The following is a 19,228-nucleotide window of genomic DNA, read 5'->3' on the forward strand; positions in this document are numbered from 1 at the left end:
GGCTCTGAAGCCAGTCCTGTCCTGTCCTGAGGAAGGGGCATTTTCAGAAGCTTATGGAGAGGAGCATCCTGAGACGAATATAAGCAGCAGTCAAGATCAGATGGAAGTAATCCGTTCTGACACAAAGCCACAGCCGCCACTATGGAATAGTGGCTGGGCATGTCAGAGCTAAAGCAAGGTTGGCAGTTAGTGAGAAAACCGAAAAGCTAGCAGTAACTTCAGAGTTCTACTTGTGGTGCCTCAGCACAGCAGGGCAATGGCCAATGGATGAAGCATCTGATATTTATGACCTTCGTTGTCTAGTCTACCATGGAGTGATAGAAGGGCACTCCTCCACCTGGCTGCACCCAAAGCTGTAAGAACAGGTGCATTCTTGTGAAATTACTCCCTCTTATGCCAGGAGTGAAGACGTGGACTTTGGTGCAACAACCCCCCCCCCCCCCCAATAACTGAGGAGGAGTGGCATTGCCAGGACTACACAGGAAGCTCCTTTTAGCCAGCAAGTATAACATGAGCAAAGAGACCCAAATCTTCTCCGAGTATCCATTTTGCATGCCCTCTAGGGTTCACAAAGCAGTATTAGTAACAGATAGATCTATCTGGCAAACCCCAGTGTATGGGATTGGAGATTATCCACCAGTCAGCAAAGTGGTAGACAGCTACTGTAATGCCAATTTGTGTAAAAAAAAAAAAAAACAGATTCCAGAGGCAATCCAGGCAATTACAGGCCAGTGAGCCTGACTTCAGTACCAGGCAAATTGATTTAAGCTATAGTGAAGAACAGAATCAGACACCGAGATGAACACAAGATGTTGGGGGAAGAGTCAACATGGTTTTTGTTAACGGAAATCATGCCTCAATTTATTAGATTGGGGGACGGGGGGGGGTCAAACACGGGGACAATGGTGATCAAGTTGCTATAGCGTACTTGAACTTTCAGAAACCCTTTGACAAGGTCCCTCACCAAAGGCTTTTAAGCACAGCAAGCAGTCACGGGATAAAAGAGGGAAGATCCTCTCAATAAGTAACTGGCTAAAAGATAGGAACGAATGGTCACTTTTCACAGTGGATTGAGGTAAATAGTGAGGTCCCCCAAGGATCTGTATTGGATTAGTGCTGGTCAACATTCATAAATATTCTGGAAAATGGGATGAACAGTGAGGGGCAAAGATTGCATACAATATCAAGCTACTCAAGATAGTGAAGTCCAAAGCTAATTGTGAAAAGTTAAAGGGATCTCACAAAACTGGGTGATTGGGCAACAAAGTGGCAAATAGAACAGGAGTACTTGTGGCACCTTAGAGACTAACAAATTTATTTGAGCATAAGCTTTTGTGGGCTACAGCCCACTTCATCAGATGCATAGAATGGAACATATAGTAAGAAGATTTGTATGTATATATGTATACACACATATACACACACACACACACACCCCACATAAAAAGGTGGAGTAAGAGGCTAATTAAGATGAGCTATTATCAGCAGGAGAAAAAAAACTTTTGTAGTGATAATCAAGATGGCCTGGGGCAAATGAAATTCAGTCTTGATAAATGTGAAGTAATGTACTTGGGATTGTCTTCCTAGGTACACATACAAAATGGGATCTAAATTTGCTGTTACCACTAAACAAAATATTTGAGTCATTGTGGATAGTTCTCTGAAAACATCTGTTCAATGTGTGGCAGCTGTCAAAAAAGCTAACAGAATATTAGGAACCACTAGGAAAGTGATAAAACAGAAAATATCATAATGCCACCATATAAATCCAAGGTATGCCCACACCTTGAATACTGCAAGCAGTTCTGGTTGCCCTCATCTCACAGAAGTAAATTAGAATTGGAAAAATTACAGAGAAGGGCAACAAAAAATTAGGGGTATGGAACAGTTTCCATATGGAGAGATTAATAAGACTGGAACTGTTCATCTTAGAAAAGACATGACTGAGGGGGAATATTGTGGAGGTATATAAAAATCATGAATAGTGCAGATGTGTGAAGGGGTAAACAACACTTCCTTATTCACTAACAAGAACCAGGATCACCCAATGAAATTAATAGGTTTCAGGTTTAAAACTAACATGAGGAATTACTTCATACATTACACAATCAACCTGTGAAACTCGTTGCCAGCAGATACTGTGAAGGCCAAAAGTATAACTGGGTTCAAGAAGAATTAGGTAAGTTCATGGAGAATAAGTCATTCAATGGTTATTAGCCAAGATGATCAGAGACACAACCCCATGTTCATGATGTCCCTAACTTCAGGCTGCCAGAAGCTGGGACTGGATGACAGGGGATGGATCACTTGATCAATTGCCCTGTTCTGTTCATTCCCTCTTAAGCCTTTGGCACCATTGGAAGACAGGGTACAGGGCTGGATAGACTATTGGTCTGAACCAGTATTGCCATTATGTTCTCATTAAATCCAGGGTGGAAATTGAGGTGGCAAGTCAGTCCATATGGCCTCTTCTTACATTTCTATGAGCTATGAATATGAACACTCCACCGTTTTAGTCTACTCCTCCTATCAAGGTTTATCTTGGAGACTGATGTTAGTTACAAGTTTCCAAAGATATGCTTTTGAGATCCTTAGACATGTATTTCTACACTACTCCCTCCTCCTCCATCCCTCTCAAAGATATGCCTAGCAATCCATTAAAAAAATACCCCAAATGACACAGAGCAGCATTTTTACCACTATAGTTTCCAGATCATACACTCACTCATCTGAGGATCCTGCCAGAGGCCTCTTCGAGCGCTTGATAGCATACACACATCCATCTAGGCGTTTGATGCACTTGTAGACAGAGCCAAATTCCCCTACCCCAATTTTTTCTAGCTCCAGGAATTCCTTCTTGTAGCGGGAAACCATGTTGCTCTCTCTCAAGAGAAATCTCTAGGGGATTAGACAAAGCAAAGCAATAAGAGAAAGAAAAGTTAAGGACTCATGATGCACCAAGGGTAGTCCTCTAAGGCGGGCCCTATAAAACTAACATGTAGAGTCTCCATTCAGCTCCCTCTTTTTTGTGTACTCTCAACCATTCATTCAGACACAGAGCTCCTGCCTGCTTCTCTGTAATGGCCTCCTTCCATCACCTGTTTGAGGTTCCAGGGCCATGGATGACCTGATGTAGACCAAGCAGAAAGTAGCTAAGAATTCCCTCTCCCCATGACTCACTAGCACTGCAATTAGTTAATGCAGATCTGGAATTCTGGGGACGGTGTTCTAGCTAACTGTGCCTAAATGGTCCCATGGCACAGACCTCTAGGCTACTTCAGCTATGCACCTTTAGGCAGTTGTGACCTACAGCCAAGATAGCCATCCTGGATGGGGAGCAGCAGAAGAGGGTAATGTTATTAGACTCCAATCATTAACTATAACAGAGTCACATGGGAATCAGTTACAGATATTTGATTGGGTGGAAGGAGACTTGTACCACTGAACAGTTAGTTCTTCTCCTCCAGAGAAGGAATTTCCAGATGGAAGACCACTGAAGGGCCAGTCAGAACATATCAGTTATTGGGAGAAGGCAGGTTCAGAAGCATAGGGTTAGGTGGGCAGGGTCTACCAGTCTGCAGTGTTTTAAAAGTTTAGTCAGGAGCGCCACATGTCCAGCTGTGGTTTAAGTAACAGAACTAATGCATGTTTTGCATTTAGAGGACAGTTCGGTATCGTGGTTAGCATGCCCCCCAAGCTATGCACAAATTATTCCATCATGGTTGTTCTATATTTGCAAACAGTAAGTGCAATACTGCAGCAGTTCAGACTGTTCTATAAGCTTTCAATCTTCTTCAGAGTATTTGCTGAAGGTCTAGGACAACTGAGGCAGTCACAATGCTGCCTGTCCAAGTTTCCAGCTACTACACCTGCCCAGGCCATTCTTCACACAAATAAGAGCCCAGGAAAGCAGCTGGAAAATAGTCAACTTTTGTGTATCAGTGGCTACTAATAGAGGTACACGAGGAAGGGAGGAACCAGGAGTTATCTGCCACCATCACTAGAGGAATGTCCAAGGGAGAAGGGAAAGATACAATACAGCTGGACAGTATAGCCAAGGGAGCAGGGGACCAGAGAAGATGGGATATGAAATGAAGAGCAAGAGTAGTGCATGAATTTTTTTCTCCCCCCAAAATAAGACTCACATTGCATATTTTCTTCCCACATATGCAATGTCTGTAGTTACCTCAGATGTTTGTGATCATCAGTGGAAGAGGTGCTGCACAGGACAGTTAAGATGCAGCCCCCACATACTATTAAGCATAAAAAGCAGTACAGGTACCCAACTCATTGCAAATTTTTCAAGAGTGTCTGCAAAGACTTTTTTTTTTAAAGTAGTGTTGAAGATACACCAATCTAGGCACCAAGCTAACATGCTCACACTTAACAGTAGGCTCTTTACATAGAGTTTTACTCACCCTAGACATGTAGTTTTGTCTGATTGGTGTCAAACAAAATCTATTGCTAAGTGGTAAGTTAATCAGAGGCTTCCTTTTAACAAGGATGGTAGCTCATAGTAATCCTTGATATCTCCACTGTTTGCCATAGTCATACATGTTATATTGCTGTATTTGTTCTGCTTTGCAAGAGAAATTCCAAGTCCCAAGTCAACGTTAAGCTGCATCACTGGCCTTCACAGGCAGGGAGCACCACCTCTCCATTCCTTAGCACAACCCAAGCAATGCTAGACTGCTTTTACTACGAATACACTTGTAGCTGCATTGATTCACTTAAATGACCATGGAGTAGGGAGAGACTCCAAGGTAAAGGAATTGAGATTTTTACTACATTTGAATGGGGATACTGAGTTTTTCCTTTAATGATTCTGGCTTTGTTTGCTTTTTAAAGCAGCTCAATTGTTTGGGTAGCTGTCATAGGGAAAAACTAAAGTCTATTATAATAATAAAAGCAAAAATATTGAGTAAATCCAAGACTAATTCAGATGAAGTGATGAGCTTTTGATTATAAAGATTAGACCCTAAATTAACAGATTCTCAGCTGATGGAAACCAGTTCAGCTCCAGTGAAGTCAGAGGCACTCAGCCAGTGTAGTTTGGCATCTGATGTGATCCTCTATGGCTAGGTCTTCACTACAGACTTCTGCCAGCACAGCCATGCCAGAGGGGCCAACATCACTATGCTAGCAGAAGACCCTAGCATGAGGCACTTATACCAGTAAAATGTGTTTTTGCTCTGCTCGTGGGGAATGGTTTTACTATATGGTACAGAACACAGTTTTGCCATTATAACTCTAGGAGCTTTGCCAGTATTGTATGCTGGTTTCCTATACCAGTAAAGCACTTCTAGTGTAGGCACTGCCTCCATTTATACTGCATGGTAAATAAAATGGAAGCATTTAGCAGTGAGTGGGATCCTGACTCTTCTCAGCTCTGCCACAGACTCGCTACTACTTAGCCACTCTGTAGCGCACCTTCCTGATTGATAATACAGTTAGGTCGTCTTCATTCTTGTGAAGAGACTTCAGGCTTAATTGTCAGTGAAGTGCTGTGAGCTGCCGATAACGTGCAATACAAGTACTATTCAAAACGTTTTGAGAGGAGTATCCCTTTCACTTTCCATGACCAAGTACAAGATTCTCTTTCCTGCTGAAGGTGGTGACTGAGAATAAATCACCTAAGCAGCATTTAGGAATGTACTACCCTATTTCAAGTGTTTGTTATGTCAGCTGTTGCAACAGAACCACCAGAGCTGTTAACACCTTTCACTGTAAAGTTACAATAAATATTTTCTTAAGTCTACAGACTAATAATTTGGAAACTTGAGGTTACTAGTTTACTGAACAATAGGGATAGCAAAAGGATTACTCTTTCCAGCCATGTTGAGATAGCAAGAACTTGTCCATATTTATAGTAGTCTTATTACTTTCCCCATGAACAAACATGAGTCCTGGCCATCACGTGATCGTTTCTAGAATGGCATGTTGGCCAGGACCAGTGAGAATTCTAGGACTAGTTGTAAGTTTTAGATCTGGCCAAATGTAAGTTTGTCAAATCAAGTAAATTACTTTCAGCCTAATGTCGTCGACTAATGTACCGTACCCTATTTGGTTCTTCCTGGATTCTCTGCTATTCAAACTTGGTTATATAATCTTTTCTCATAGCATTATTGAGTTACACAATAGCATACTATATTTGTACTAGTACTAATAATGTAAGGGGCAATTTTTTCTGTACTAGGCAACTATGCAGAGACACTCACCTTGGCTGGCAGCCCCTGTTCCACCTTGCCCCTGCTTAGAGTGGGATCTCCCCTAAAATGAGATTTAGCCACAAGTGAGCCTGGACACACACACTATCCTATTGCAGCAGTCACAAGACTTAGGTTTCACACATGTTTACATTTTTAAAGAGCAGCTTCAAAACTACTCAAGTCTGGTAAAATATTTATAAGACACTTCCAGAGGATTGGTACACAGTGAGTTTCTTTGTATTAGGCCAGAGAAGGCTGAGGTCCTGAGCTGGGAAATTCCTGTTCCAGTTTAGAAAGGCTACACATTCCAACTTCCATACGGCATCCACACGAACTAATTTGATAGTTTGCCACCATTGCACGCTATGCAGCTCTAACAGAGGTGAAAGTTGTGGGAGCACTAGGGAAGAACAGCCACCAGGGGTTTTGCCATTATGTTTATAGAACACCCTGCTCAGAGCAGGTCTAAATGCAGATTGGAACCTTCGGAAGCGAGCAGAACCTCGCTATAATCAGGTTTCACGACGTACTATAGATTAGGCCACAACCTGATCTGAACCGGACCTTTTTGAAGGGGTCAAGGATGCGCAATGTTTTCTGAACATACACCAGCCTTCCTAGCACATATGGGGAGCTATGCTAGACCCACCCTTCAGGACTTGGGAGTGGGCCCCACCTTCCTCTTTCCCACCAGTCTGAATTCTGTTCTCATCTGTTGGTTATAGTACTAGACACAAATATTGTAAGCTCGGGCTATATTACATTCATAGTCCCGATAAAAGCAAGCCAGGATAGTTCTTTATTCCACATTTCTGGTTTACCAACCCCACCTCCCTGTAGTGTTTGCTCTGCATGCCTGATTCCATTCCACTGAGTTTAGTTGTTTCGTTCTGGGAGAGCAAGGAGGAAGATGTACCAATTCTTCCATTGTTGCTTAAGTTTCTTTTAAAAATCCACCCCCTTCCCTATTTAGGAGCAGTACACTTACAGCTCTCCTCTGGCTTTCCTCTTGCCATTAGGAGGGAAGAGCATCTGTCGATAGGACTCTGGTGTAAATGGGTTAATGTTGACCAGCGAAGCCTGAGCAGAATCATCTGGATCAGCACCAGGAGTAAATCTCAAGTGCCGGGGACCTTTGGAGGGAAATTTTCCCATAGTCGAAGGAAAAGCAGTCTTTGTTAAGAGACTCTGGATTTAAAAATAAAAACAAAGTGAGTTACGAGTGTCCTCTAGTTACGGTTTTGACTGCAGCTGTGTTTTGTTCTGGGCAGACAGCAATAGTTTGCCAGTTTGTCTCCAGTGTCTGATCCACCAAAAGGTGGTTCTGTTGGCCACTAACTGCTCTACCCCACTCTGAAGAGGCTTGGACTTTCTGCAGTTCTTCCCTACTTTCATGCGAGGGGACTGCAGAGCTATTTATGCAGCCGATTTGTCCAAGAAACCTGCTCCTCTTCCCCACTGCAGAAGTCATGGACACAGGATTGTCAATTTCATCAACCTGGAAGACCTGGTTCTATCAAGCCCCAGATAGAACGATCACAACTTGGTCAGGACAAGTTAGTCAGGAAGATCAGACTGACTAAAAAGGACATGGCTTTAAGTTGCCTTCTAGCATCTTTGCAAGAAGCAGTGCTCAGCAGAAAAGTTAGTTCAAACAGCTTTTCTATACTGCTATTAGAATTTATGATATTTTGCCAGTAACTAGAATACAAAGCAATGGTGGTCGATTCCTCAGACATCCAGCTTGAATCAATGAGAACTGGGGAATTTCAAGTTTAAGGCCAGAAGTGACCATTAGATCATTTAATCAGAGCTCCTGTATAATCAGATTTTACAGTTACCCTTTATGAGCCCAATATAGTTTGGCTAACATGCCTCTTCCAGAAAGGCATCCCCACTCTTGATTTGATGGCATAGGGAGACTCCACCACTTATCAGTGAGGGTGTTCAACCACTGGGAAGAGTTTGTGCCTTATTTCTAATTTGAAAAGGTCAGATTTATGCAGGGGTGAAAGTAAGTTGCCTGATTTACCGGTATGTTGGGGCCAGCTCTGGCCCCCGGAAGGGGTGGGGCTGAGGGGGTCAGAGTCAGCCCCAGCCCACCCTGTAAGGTAAGTGCCACCCCTTCTCCTCCCCCCACCCCACAGGGGTAGCAGCAGCAGCCCAGGGCTCCTGGGGCTATTTAAAGGGCCCGGGGTTCCACTGCTTCTACTGCCCTGGTCCTTTAATTAGCTGCTGGAGCCCTGGGGAAGCCGTAGGGCTCCAGCGGCTATTTAAAGGACCGGGGTGGCAGAAGCAGCTGGAGCCCCGGCCCTTTAAATAGCTCCTGGAGACCCCTGCTACCCCAGGGCTCTGGGGGCTATTTAAAGGGCCTGCAGCTCCCCTGCTTCTACTGCCCCAGTCCTTTAAATAGCCCCCGGAGCAGCGGCAGCAGGGCTCCGGCGGCTATTTAAAGGGCCGGGGCGGTAGAAGCAGGGGAGCCCGGCAGCTATTTAAAGGGCCTGGGGCTCCCCTGCTTCTACTGCCCCGGCCCTTTAAATAGCTGCCGGAGCCCTGCAGCTGCTACCCCAGGGCTCCAGTAGTGGGGGCTCTGGAGGCAATTTAAAGGGCCTGGGGCTCCAGCCATTGCTGGGAGCCCCAGGCCCTTTAAATTGCCCCCTGGGGAAGCCGGGCTGCCACAGTACAGTACTGGGGCGTACCGGCTTACTTTCACCTCTGGGTTTATGCCTCTCTTCTAAATTAAAGGGCCCTTTAGTATCTGTATTTTCTCTCCATGAAGATTCATTCTTGTCAAGTCACTTTTCAATCTTCTCTTTGATAAACTAGACAGATTGAGATCTTTAAGTTTAGCCCATGAGATTTTACAAAACAAAATGCAATAAGACAATCACTCAAGACTGAGTCTTTGTAGCTTGATGCTCCTCTAGACAAGGGCCTGGTTACTAGAAGGTGACAGGGTTTATTTGTTTTTAGTTAAGGTTTTACTGACACAGTGCACTGAATCACCTGTTTGATGACTCATTAATCGTCATTGTTATGGTGCTTTCCATACAGATGGAGACAAGTTTCTAGCCTCACACTGGAGAGTCATCCCTACCTTTTTTGGCCAGCTAAGGTGCATTTACACTGCCGCTGAGAGGTGTAGTTCCCAGCCTGGGTACACATACATGCACCAGCTCTGCTCAAGACAACTTCTTGAAATGATAGCATGGCCTCTGTGGTACCAGCAGCAGCTCAGATACATGCCTAGGATCTCAGGTTGTACCCTGGCCACTAGCCTGAGCAGACACCTGTGCCTCCATGGCCAGGTGGCCACACTGCTATTTTTAGGCACTCTGCTGGAGCAAAGCTAGTACCACTAGGTCTACCTGGGCTGGGAATTATTATACCTCCCAGCAGCACTCCTAGTAGCATGCTGAGATGGCACAAGAGCAAACTATCCCAGTGCATAGGAAAGATAGGAAGTATGGATAAGAGACCATCCTGCCTTAATCAAGAGATCTTTAGTGACCTGAAATGCAAAAAAAAAAGTCATACAAAAAAGCAGAAACTTGCTCACATTATGAAAGATAAATATAAAAACCCAACAGCATCTAGGGACAAAAATTAGAAAGTTTAACTGTGTTTTGTGTATTGGCCTATCTAAGGACAAAGTGTAACAAGTAAATATTTTACCAATACATTTGAAGCAAGGAGGAAGACCAATGACAGAGCAGGCCCATTGCTCAATGAGGAGAGGAAGTCAACAAGAAAACACAGTGATAGCCCAGTGTTAAATGTCCTTTGTGTTTCAGTTTTCACCAAAAAGGCTAGCCGTGATCAGACGACTAACGTAGTGAACATCAGTGTAAATGGAGGAAGATTTGAAGCTAAAATAGGAAAAGAGCAAGGTAAGAATTAGACAAATTAGATGTCTTCAAGTCAGCAGGGCCTGACAAAATGTATCCTAGAATACTAAGGAACTGGCTTTTACTTATTTATGATATGTAGAGAAAGGAAAGTCAACATTTCAGTATTTATTACATTAAAATCAGGTCTTGATTCCCCTATTTTAAGCTAAAAGACTTCTTGGAGAACTAGCAGGATGTCATCAAAAGACAAGAAAATAAACTTGTGCAATTGAGGAAAGATTTCAGTCAGACTGCTTAAGATTCTGTGGTTTGCTAACATCTAACACTTGAGAGAAAGATTCATTATGCCAAGCTCTCAAGTTAAGCCTAAGGAAGCTCCTACTCCAGTTCTCTAATGCTCCAAGGAGTAGAGTATCCCCGAATTGGGGTAAGGGAATGTTGCAAGTCAGAAGTGGGACTCCAGAACATTATCCTAGATAGCAGTTTTGTTTGCCCATCCACTATCTGCACTATTAGTCGTACGATATCTGTTCCTCACCAGACAGCCATAATCCATGAGAGATACAAGGAGATCCAAAAGCAAAAGCCCTTTGATGTCCATTAGTCCCTGGATCTACTGGCCAGGAAGAAATCCAAATCCTATTCCAAAAACAAAACACCAAAAAAACCCAAAAACCTGCATCAAGAAGCACTAAAGGTATTCCATCTGCTGTGTTCCGTTCAACCAAAGGGGCAACCTAGTTGCCAGTCAATTGAGAAAGAAATACTGGATATGATGGTGTGTGACCCTAGCTGGCCTTTGTGAGTCATAGCATGCAAAGGGACATCTGTGCAGTTACAACAATGCAGAGAAGTCCTCTGAGGACACAGTGAGTTCCAGGTCTCCACCAGTACAGGAGGGAAGCTCTGTCTGTTTTATTGATAAATCACCCTATAGGGGAACTCATTCAGGAACTTCTGTGGGAACGGAACCAAAAATCAATCAATGACCTTCTCCAAGAAATGTACTTGCGTGCAATAGATACAAAGTTATCTTTCATCAGTGAGCCAGAGGAAGGTGATTAGTGCTTCCACCACATTCCTCTCCTAACTCCACCCCCTAAGGAGTCATACAAAGCTAGTTTGCCATAAGAATGATTCCTACCCAACGCCAGCTTTGATGAACAGTTCAGTTTTGTGTACAGAAGTAAGTATCAGTGTAGCTGGACAGCAGAAACTGGTTAGAGGTGTTTCAGATTTGACAATGAATGGAAAATAGTTTCCCTTTTTCTAGCCAGCTCTTGCTAATAGCAAGTTCCATTTAACGACCCAAAGAATGATCTGGGAACTAGGAATAAGTAATCAACTGCAGCATCTTGCTTCCAAGTACTATGTATGTCCAAATAATTTGGAGTTTCCTCCTTGAATCCTATTAAGGACAATTCATCTACCTCAGTGGTAGAGCGTTCTAAATACTGACCACTATGAAGAGCATTTCTTTGTATTGAGCTTAAGCTTTGTTTTAAGTGGGTGCTGCCTGGACACCAAGAATGCCTAAGGGGCTGTCAACACTAAGGATATATCTAAGGGTAAGGGATTGCCAGTTAAGTCAAGGTACTTAAGCATGTTTGTTAATGCTGCACTAGACACTCCCCAAATGTTTGTTCCAGGGAAGACACATTTGTGGCTCACAAAACAGAACTAGCCCCTGCGTTCCAGTGCTCATAGTCTAAGTTTATGATGAGAAAGTGGGTAAAACATACGAACTGGGAGTGAGGAAGAAGGGAGAACCAATAAGGTGGCAGTCAAACAAGCACATTCCACACAGTGGGCAGTAGCCCCTGCTTATCACCTGTTTAATGTAATTCTTGCAATATATTTAAGACAACATTTTCAAATGGGCATAGAGACATTTCCTTGCCTTGGGAGTGTGCGGGGTGTCACACAGCTGCAGTTTTCTCCAGGTGACGTAATGCAGTGGAGTCCCAGGACATTCCCAGGCAGGACCAGTGTTCTTTCTCAAAGATGAAGCAGAGTCCACAGTGGGACTCACCCATGCTTTAGTCCGAGTCAGAGACATATCACCTACTTTTCTTTTGGGGGTTACTGCAAGAGGACTGTTAACTCTCCAACTCTGAAAATCCCAGCTCTTCTGGGGGCTTGAACTTTGGGGAGCCTCTTCCTGTATACTGCTGTCCTCTTCCTGTATACTGCTGTCCTCTTCCTGTATACTGCTGTCCTCTTCCATCTCATTCTCTTCAGCGCAGCTGGAAAAATCCAGTTTCTGGATAAGTTCATCACTCTTGTCCCAGTCATCCATTGTAGCTAGAAAGACACAGAACGAATACCAGCCTATTTGATCAGTAAGGGGGGATACTGAGTGTTATTTACAAGATTGATTGTAAGTAATCATACTATTTCCTCTACAGGAGATTCATTATTTCAGATTTGTAGCCTTAACCCCACATATACAGGAGTTTAGATTGATCATAACAGTCATTTGACTATACCAAATAAGGGAAAATATCGTGGAATTACCCCTCATCCCAAAAGATCCATTCAGAGCTTAGTTCAACCTTTGTAAAATAAACCCTGGTCCTACTCTCACCAGTAGGAATCAGGAATAGTTAAAATGAAGTGCTGTTGGGATATCAAGCCTATGTAAATAAGATCAGGATGAGACAGAGAGAGAGTATCCCCCTCCACCAAAAACAGTTATTAAGTATTCCATCCACTTCCCACAACAGATACACAAATCACATTATACTACTTGATAAACTAGATATAGTGACTCCCACTAGCTCCTTTACACTACATCTCTAAGGAGAAAGTACTATGTTACATACAGCTGTAAAAGCAGAAGGCCCTCAGATGGTTACCAAATATTTTCTAGCAAAGCCCATCCTTAGTGAGAAACTACCAACTACTGCTGCTCCCACAGCATTTATAACCACCAGCCTGCAGCTGTATCATTGTTAACAGGTGACAATTAGAACTCAGCATCACCTGTTTACAATTGCTGGGGCCCATCCTGCTCCAATTGAAGTCAAAGGCAATTCCATTTTGTCATAGACTTAGCTGTTGTTTGTGTGGCAGAGCTAACTGTTTGCAAACAGCCCAGTGGGACAGCTACACTTTCCTACACACCGTCTCCTTACTTCCTAATTCTTGTCCCTCCCTCAGTTTCCCAGAGCCTAATGAAGAGGCTGCACTTCCTGAAAGCTTGTCTATTTTATTTTGCATTAGTCTGACAAGATAGGTAGCCCTTATCTTTGTCAATTATTAGTCCTTTGGCTACAGGACTAATATCTGAGTCCCACGTCTAAGGTCTCCATTTAGATCTGACTGGGTAGTACATTGTTTTGGACAAGTGCTATAACCCATGTGGAGAGATTCAATAACCTTATTTAGAACGTGTTAGACCTCAAAGGGGAGCAGGAGGGGAGGGAGAACAAGACTGTATACAGGCCTCTACAAGGTCAAGGAAAAGATTCACAACTCCAGCTTCCTAGTGCTTGAGCAGCTAAAGATTAAAGAACCTTGTCAAGCCTGTGAATGTATTTGTGAGATTGCCCACCACGGGGAGGAGTCGTTCATCTCTCACCCACCCAGGAGTGGGACAATGGCCCTTCTCTTTGTGGCTGTCCTTAGAAACCAAGGATTTTGTGTGCCATTGTGAAGTGCATGTTTTTGAAGAGGAATATAGAATTTTAATGAACTGGGAACTAGACTACAGTGGCCTTTTTTACTTAGTGCCGGGGAAAGCTGCCAGAATGCAAACATGAAAAAGAGGAATCCTCTAGCCACAGAACAGGTACAGCTCTGGCATAAGCAGCGCATATGTTCCCTATCTCCCCTCTCTCCCCACACACATACACACCAAGGGGGCCTGGAGGGGCCACCTGTAGGAGTGAGCGGGGAGGTCAGTTGAGGGCCATGGAGTCCTAGCAATGTGAGCTGACTACTAATAAAAAGGGTGGTAATTTAGGTTTTGTACCAGTGATTAACTCATTTTATATGGGCTACTAAAGAGCTATCAGAGGATAACAGAGCAGTGACCGAGTCAGCTTTTTACCATCTGCAGCTGGCTAGAAGACTGTGAACTTTCCTCTTGGATGTGGACCTTGCCCAAGTTATCCACGCTTTTCTTATCCCAAGATTAGACTATTGCAATGAACTCTACATGGAGCTACTCCTTAAACCATTCAGAGACTGAGGCTGGTGTAGAACACAGGGGCTCATTTGCTGAATGAGGCATTTTGCTGGCAACACATGACAACAGTGCTCCGGGATGGGCACTGGCTGCCTATTGGTCTCTGGGAGGACTTTAAGGTGTTGGTTATGACCTATGAAGCCATAAATGGCCTGCGACTGGCTTACTTGAGGGATCACCTCTCTCCTAGGCCATACTATCACAACTGCAGTCAGCTGGGCTGCTGGAGCTGGACCCCCAGAGACCAGGCAGCTAGCAGGGTCTTCCTTGTAATAGCTCTCAAACCTATGTAGTCTGAAATAACCCAGATTCACTGACCTTCTAGGCACACTGTCAAAGACACCTGTTTGGGAAGGGTTTTGGAGAGGGCTGAGGGTGTGCTTCCCAACATGGTGAAAAGCTGGAATATAGGTATCTGGCTGGCTGAGTTCTTGTGAAATGACTATTTTAATGCTGTGCGGGAGGGAAGGTTTCAATGTGTTCTTAATGATGTGCTAGGGTGACTAGAATTTGGGTAGGAATCTTTTATTTTAAATCTAAGCGAATAAATAAATAATTTCCAGCCACTATTAACTAGCTTTGAACTAGTGACCTAGAGATGAAAAACCTCGTCCTGTTGGATCATATTAAAGAAGTTCTGTATTAAAATCACAAATGAGTTTGATTCCCCATAGTTTAAATTCCAGGGTATTACTAATTAAGAGGTCTCTTGATTTTTGGTACTGTTTCTCTCCCTCTATGTGTGAAACTTGCAAGCTGCTAATTGTGTTAGTACATTCTAAGACAGAGTCTGTTCTCAAAGCAATCCTTTGTAACAACAACTACTTACACAGAGAGAGAGTCAAAGCAATACTCTGTAACAACAGAAACAGCACCCAGAGACTCCCCGCCCTTTTGTTGTATTCATCTCGCTTTGTTAACAATTGTGATTAAAATAGAGATAGAGGATGTATGTGGATGGATGCTTGGTGTGGATAATAACTGAATAATCAGGGAGGTGCCAGCCTAAGAATCCAGTTTCCTTTGGCTGAAGAAGGCGTCAAGTGGAAATAATCAGAGGACACCGCCCTCCACCCGCCCGGGAGGGCAGACTGGAATCCACCCAACAGCCTCAAGGATGGGAGAACCAAAGAACAAGATAACATCTAGCAGCACGGAGCCGTCAGGAATGCGCTATCTGCTGATTGATTCAGCAACAGCATGATGAAGCAATTCCCATAGACTGGCATAGGAAGAAATTCCTATAAAAATGGACTCTAGAAAGTGAGAATTTTGGGGTCTGATTCTGCAAACCAACTTCCAGGAGCATCAGATGAGCATCTGACAAGGCCCTGCTCCCTCCTCATGTCCAGGCCACCTGGCCAGTGGCTTGGCATGAGCAACTCTAAGGCTGGTAACTATGATAACAACCTTGCAGAACCTGTGTGTGTGTGTGTATAAATGAATGTGTGAATAAATATGAACTTGAATGGAATGTTATAGCTATAACTAACTGCTTACTATGATTCTTTCTGTATTCACAATAAATGTGGCATTTTGCCTTTTCCCATTTAATAAGATCCTGCTGGTTTTTATTTTATTGGTATAACAATCCCCCAATTGTCAGTCCCCTGTCTCCCAAACCGTCCCACCCTTATATCATAAAGGGCTTTACTGAAGAAAACCGGACATGTGACTGGAAAAAGGAGAAGGAGGGGGAGGCTTGTGACTACTTTTTGTTTCTTTTTACCATATAAAGGAGGCATAAAAGGATGTTCACCCTTGCTTGTTGTGGTATATTAGAAATAACAAGTCTTGACTTCCTGTGTTGCTAGACAACTCTTTGGAGGACTGTAGAACTGGTTAAGAGATTTATCAGCCCTCAGTTAGACGTACGGGGATATTTGAATCTGTTTCAAAAAACACTTTTTGCCCAATTGTTTTTCAATTATTTGAATTAAATATGTATTAACAGAAACAAATAGCACAGAAGGCAAATTCTCTTCTGGCATAATTCCCTTTGTTTCAATGAAGTTACTCAAGCAGAGAATTTGGCCTTGAGTTTTAAACTGTAAGTATGTCTAAAAATTGCTTCAGCTCTTAATGTACTCAGGTTTCTGTTTCCTAAGAAGTTATAATTGCTTTAGTCCTGGGAGGAATTTTTCCAACAAAAAACAACTCAATATTTGGTATTTCTAATATGAAAAATTAAATAATTGTTCAGACTTTTCCCTGGTCCTGCAAACACTTCAGTATGTGTTTAACTTTAAATATTTAAGTAGTCCTGTTGCAGTCAATGGGACTACGTGGAGCGTAAAGCTAAGTATGTGTGTAAATATATGCAGGACCGGCCTTTCTTTATGCCTCATTCAATAGCAAAACAGGCCACTTTTTTTCCCCTTTACAAGTCACCTTCCACAGAAAATGCCACAGGCTAAATACCACATGCTGCTGCTAAGTAAATCTGTGTACAGGTTTTGTGAAACAAACAGTGCACCTTCTCAATATTGAATCTACCTGATCTGAAGTTCATAGCAGCTGGTCACCACTTGATCAATTTGAAACACCAAAGCCACTTTTGACATCTATGGATCACAAGCTTTTGAATGGTGTATTGCATATCCAGATCAGCTCCATAGGAAAAAAGTTAGACCATTAAGAATTTTATGCCAATACCTTCCTTTTAATTTGGGCTGCTGAACTGGGTAATCCAATTAATCAGAAAGTCTCCAAGGGAACTGATTTAAGCCTTATGATATTTAATGACAATGATGGCTGCTTAAGGAGGATGGTAATTACACTCAACTTGGTTGCTTTTGGAGTGCCTTGGTAGTTCTTAGATGTTTGTGTTTCAATCCTATCCTGATTGTGTCTGCTACTCTGAAAACAGCTTTCAGTCCCTCTGTAGCTGTACTACCTCTCAGTCCTCATCACTGCCTCCCCCAGAGGCGAGCTTGCAACTTCCGAGCCAACTATTCCTGATGACAGGTTTCAGAGGGGTAGCCGTGTTAGTCTGTATCAGCAAAAACAATGAGGAGTCCTTGTGGCACCTTAGAGTCTCTAAGGTGCCACAAGGACTCCTTGCTGTTATTCCTGATGAGCATCTCTTAAGCTATTGAGGGTACTGACATGGAGCAGGCAATAGGTTCTGTTTCTACCCTAGTGCAGATATTGGCTCTGCTCAATTCCATGGACTGATTTAGTATGACATGCTCAGTAGAGCTCTACAGCGACTCAGACAGTAGCATTTCTTCTGAAAAGAGGTCTACTGTTAGTTGGGAATTCTGCCTAATTGGGATGAAAGAGCATCCACCAGAGCCTCTAGATTCTTCTCTGTTAGGATTATAAAGACGGGTATAATAATGCACAGGAAGATTAAGTGACTTTTTTAAGAGAAACAGACTTTTCCAAGTTCCCAAAAAGAATCAGCAGTAGAGCCAGAAATTTAGGAGTCTGGGATCTCTGTTCTTTGCTCTAGCCAGATTACACTTCATTAGCTAGGTCTATTTTGGTTACCTTTGTATTAATTGTTATTAATATATATGGAGTGTTAACACTGCTCAGTGTTATGCATAACATAGCGGAAGTCACAAGGCACAGCCCCAAGGAAACTACATCCTTAAGCACTAATTCTGCAAAGAGATCTGTGCAGGAGTCCATATTGACTTCAATCGGGCTCTGTGTTGGTATAATGAGGCGCCCAAACGCATCCACTTTCAGGATCAGGGCCTAAATTAGCACAGACAATATAGGTCCGAAATATTGCAGCAAATGACATTCTAATGTTTGGCTCAGTGGCACAATTATCTGTGGGGTTTTTTTCCAAAAAATAATGGTATCAAAATAATTTTATAATCTAATTATCTATACGATCTACAGTGCATGCCGCTGAAAAGTTATCTCCTGGTACAGTATAAATAACCCATATTTATAATTATCTGATTGCACACCCCAGGATGCCAGTTGCATTTAACAGGGATGATGAAACTGACAGTTTAGGTTCCAGTTTGTGAGGATACTAAGCTCAGTAGAGAAACTGACTTGCACAAACTCCAAGTCACTTGAGATCCAGCAGTTTCTCCACTCTGGGGGCATGAAACTCTTCTCTGAGTTGTGGCCCCAGCTGCATGCTCTAGGAAACAAACAATGTAGATTTAATTCCTTTTAAGAAAGTGACTTTAATCTGTGAGGGAAGAAGATGAGAATTTAGTTTTTCTTCCCAGAGGGAACTGATGTACTTCTAAGTTTAAGTAATGGCACCTAATACAAGGGGGATGGGTAGAAATATCCTAAAACAAAGAGCAATAAAAACAATACTGTAATAAAAATATTCTAGGCAATAGCACAGTAGCCTCATACCACAATACAGCATTTAATTTTTAATAGCACCCAGTATGTCTAATCGATCCAGGGCAGTGGTTTTCAACCTTTTTTCATTCGCAGACCCCTACAAAATTTCAAATGGAAGTACAGACCCCCTTGGAAATCTTAGACATAGTCTGCAGACCCCCAGGGGTCCACAGATACAGCTTGAAAACCACTGATTTAGGGCCCCAGTCCTGTAAATCGCACTGCACCGATGGACCCCTCTACTTCAGCCCATTTATGCAAAGCAGTTTGCAGGGTCAGGACCTAGGTGTGTTTTCATCTCTGGCCTTTCAGACCCCAGGAGGTGCTGAAGGGCCGAGGAGGTGATGTAACTACTTGTACTTGTGGGTAACGTCACTGGCTCCCCTTCTTAAACGCTGGAGCGCTCACCAGCACCCGCAATCCAGTGACGCACAAACACCCAGGGCACAGAGGAACGCCAGCCCCGCTGCAGCGCCCTGGGGACCCGCGGGGGAACGGCTCTGCTGCTCCGAAGCGCTCTCCGCAGGCCCCGTGCTGAGCGCGTGCCCGGCTCCCCGGGGACAGGGGGCCTGGGCACGCGTCACGCGCCGCTGTCCGCTGCCCCGCTGCGACTCCAATCAGCGCCCCCTCCCCCCCGGGCCCCGCGA

At 43.4% G+C, this 19,228-nt stretch overlaps 1 protein-coding gene across 1 annotated transcript in view; it reads right to left on the reverse strand.

Moving 5' to 3' along the window:
- The window catches only part of WEE2 (WEE2 oocyte meiosis inhibiting kinase), a 27,226-nt gene extending 8,071 nt beyond the window's left edge, over positions 1 to 19,155 (reverse strand). Inside the window, exons 1-5 of the mRNA XM_048836462.2 lie at positions 18,990 to 19,155; positions 11,961 to 12,364; positions 7,198 to 7,397; positions 6,219 to 6,270; positions 2,726 to 2,898 (exon numbers count right to left, since the gene is read on the reverse strand). Of these exons, the coding sequence (XP_048692419.1) occupies positions 2,726 to 2,898; positions 6,219 to 6,270; positions 7,198 to 7,397; positions 11,961 to 12,359 (824 nt within the window). The 5' untranslated portion in view covers positions 12,360 to 12,364; positions 18,990 to 19,155. The remainder of the gene's footprint in view (positions 1 to 2,725; positions 2,899 to 6,218; positions 6,271 to 7,197; positions 7,398 to 11,960; positions 12,365 to 18,989) is intronic.
- Positions 19,156 to 19,228: the final 73 nt, after the last annotated feature.

The sequence above is a fragment of the Caretta caretta genome, chromosome 1 (genome assembly GCF_965140235.1).
Source record: "Caretta caretta isolate rCarCar2 chromosome 1, rCarCar1.hap1, whole genome shotgun sequence".
NCBI lineage: Eukaryota > Metazoa > Chordata > Testudines > Cheloniidae > Caretta > Caretta caretta.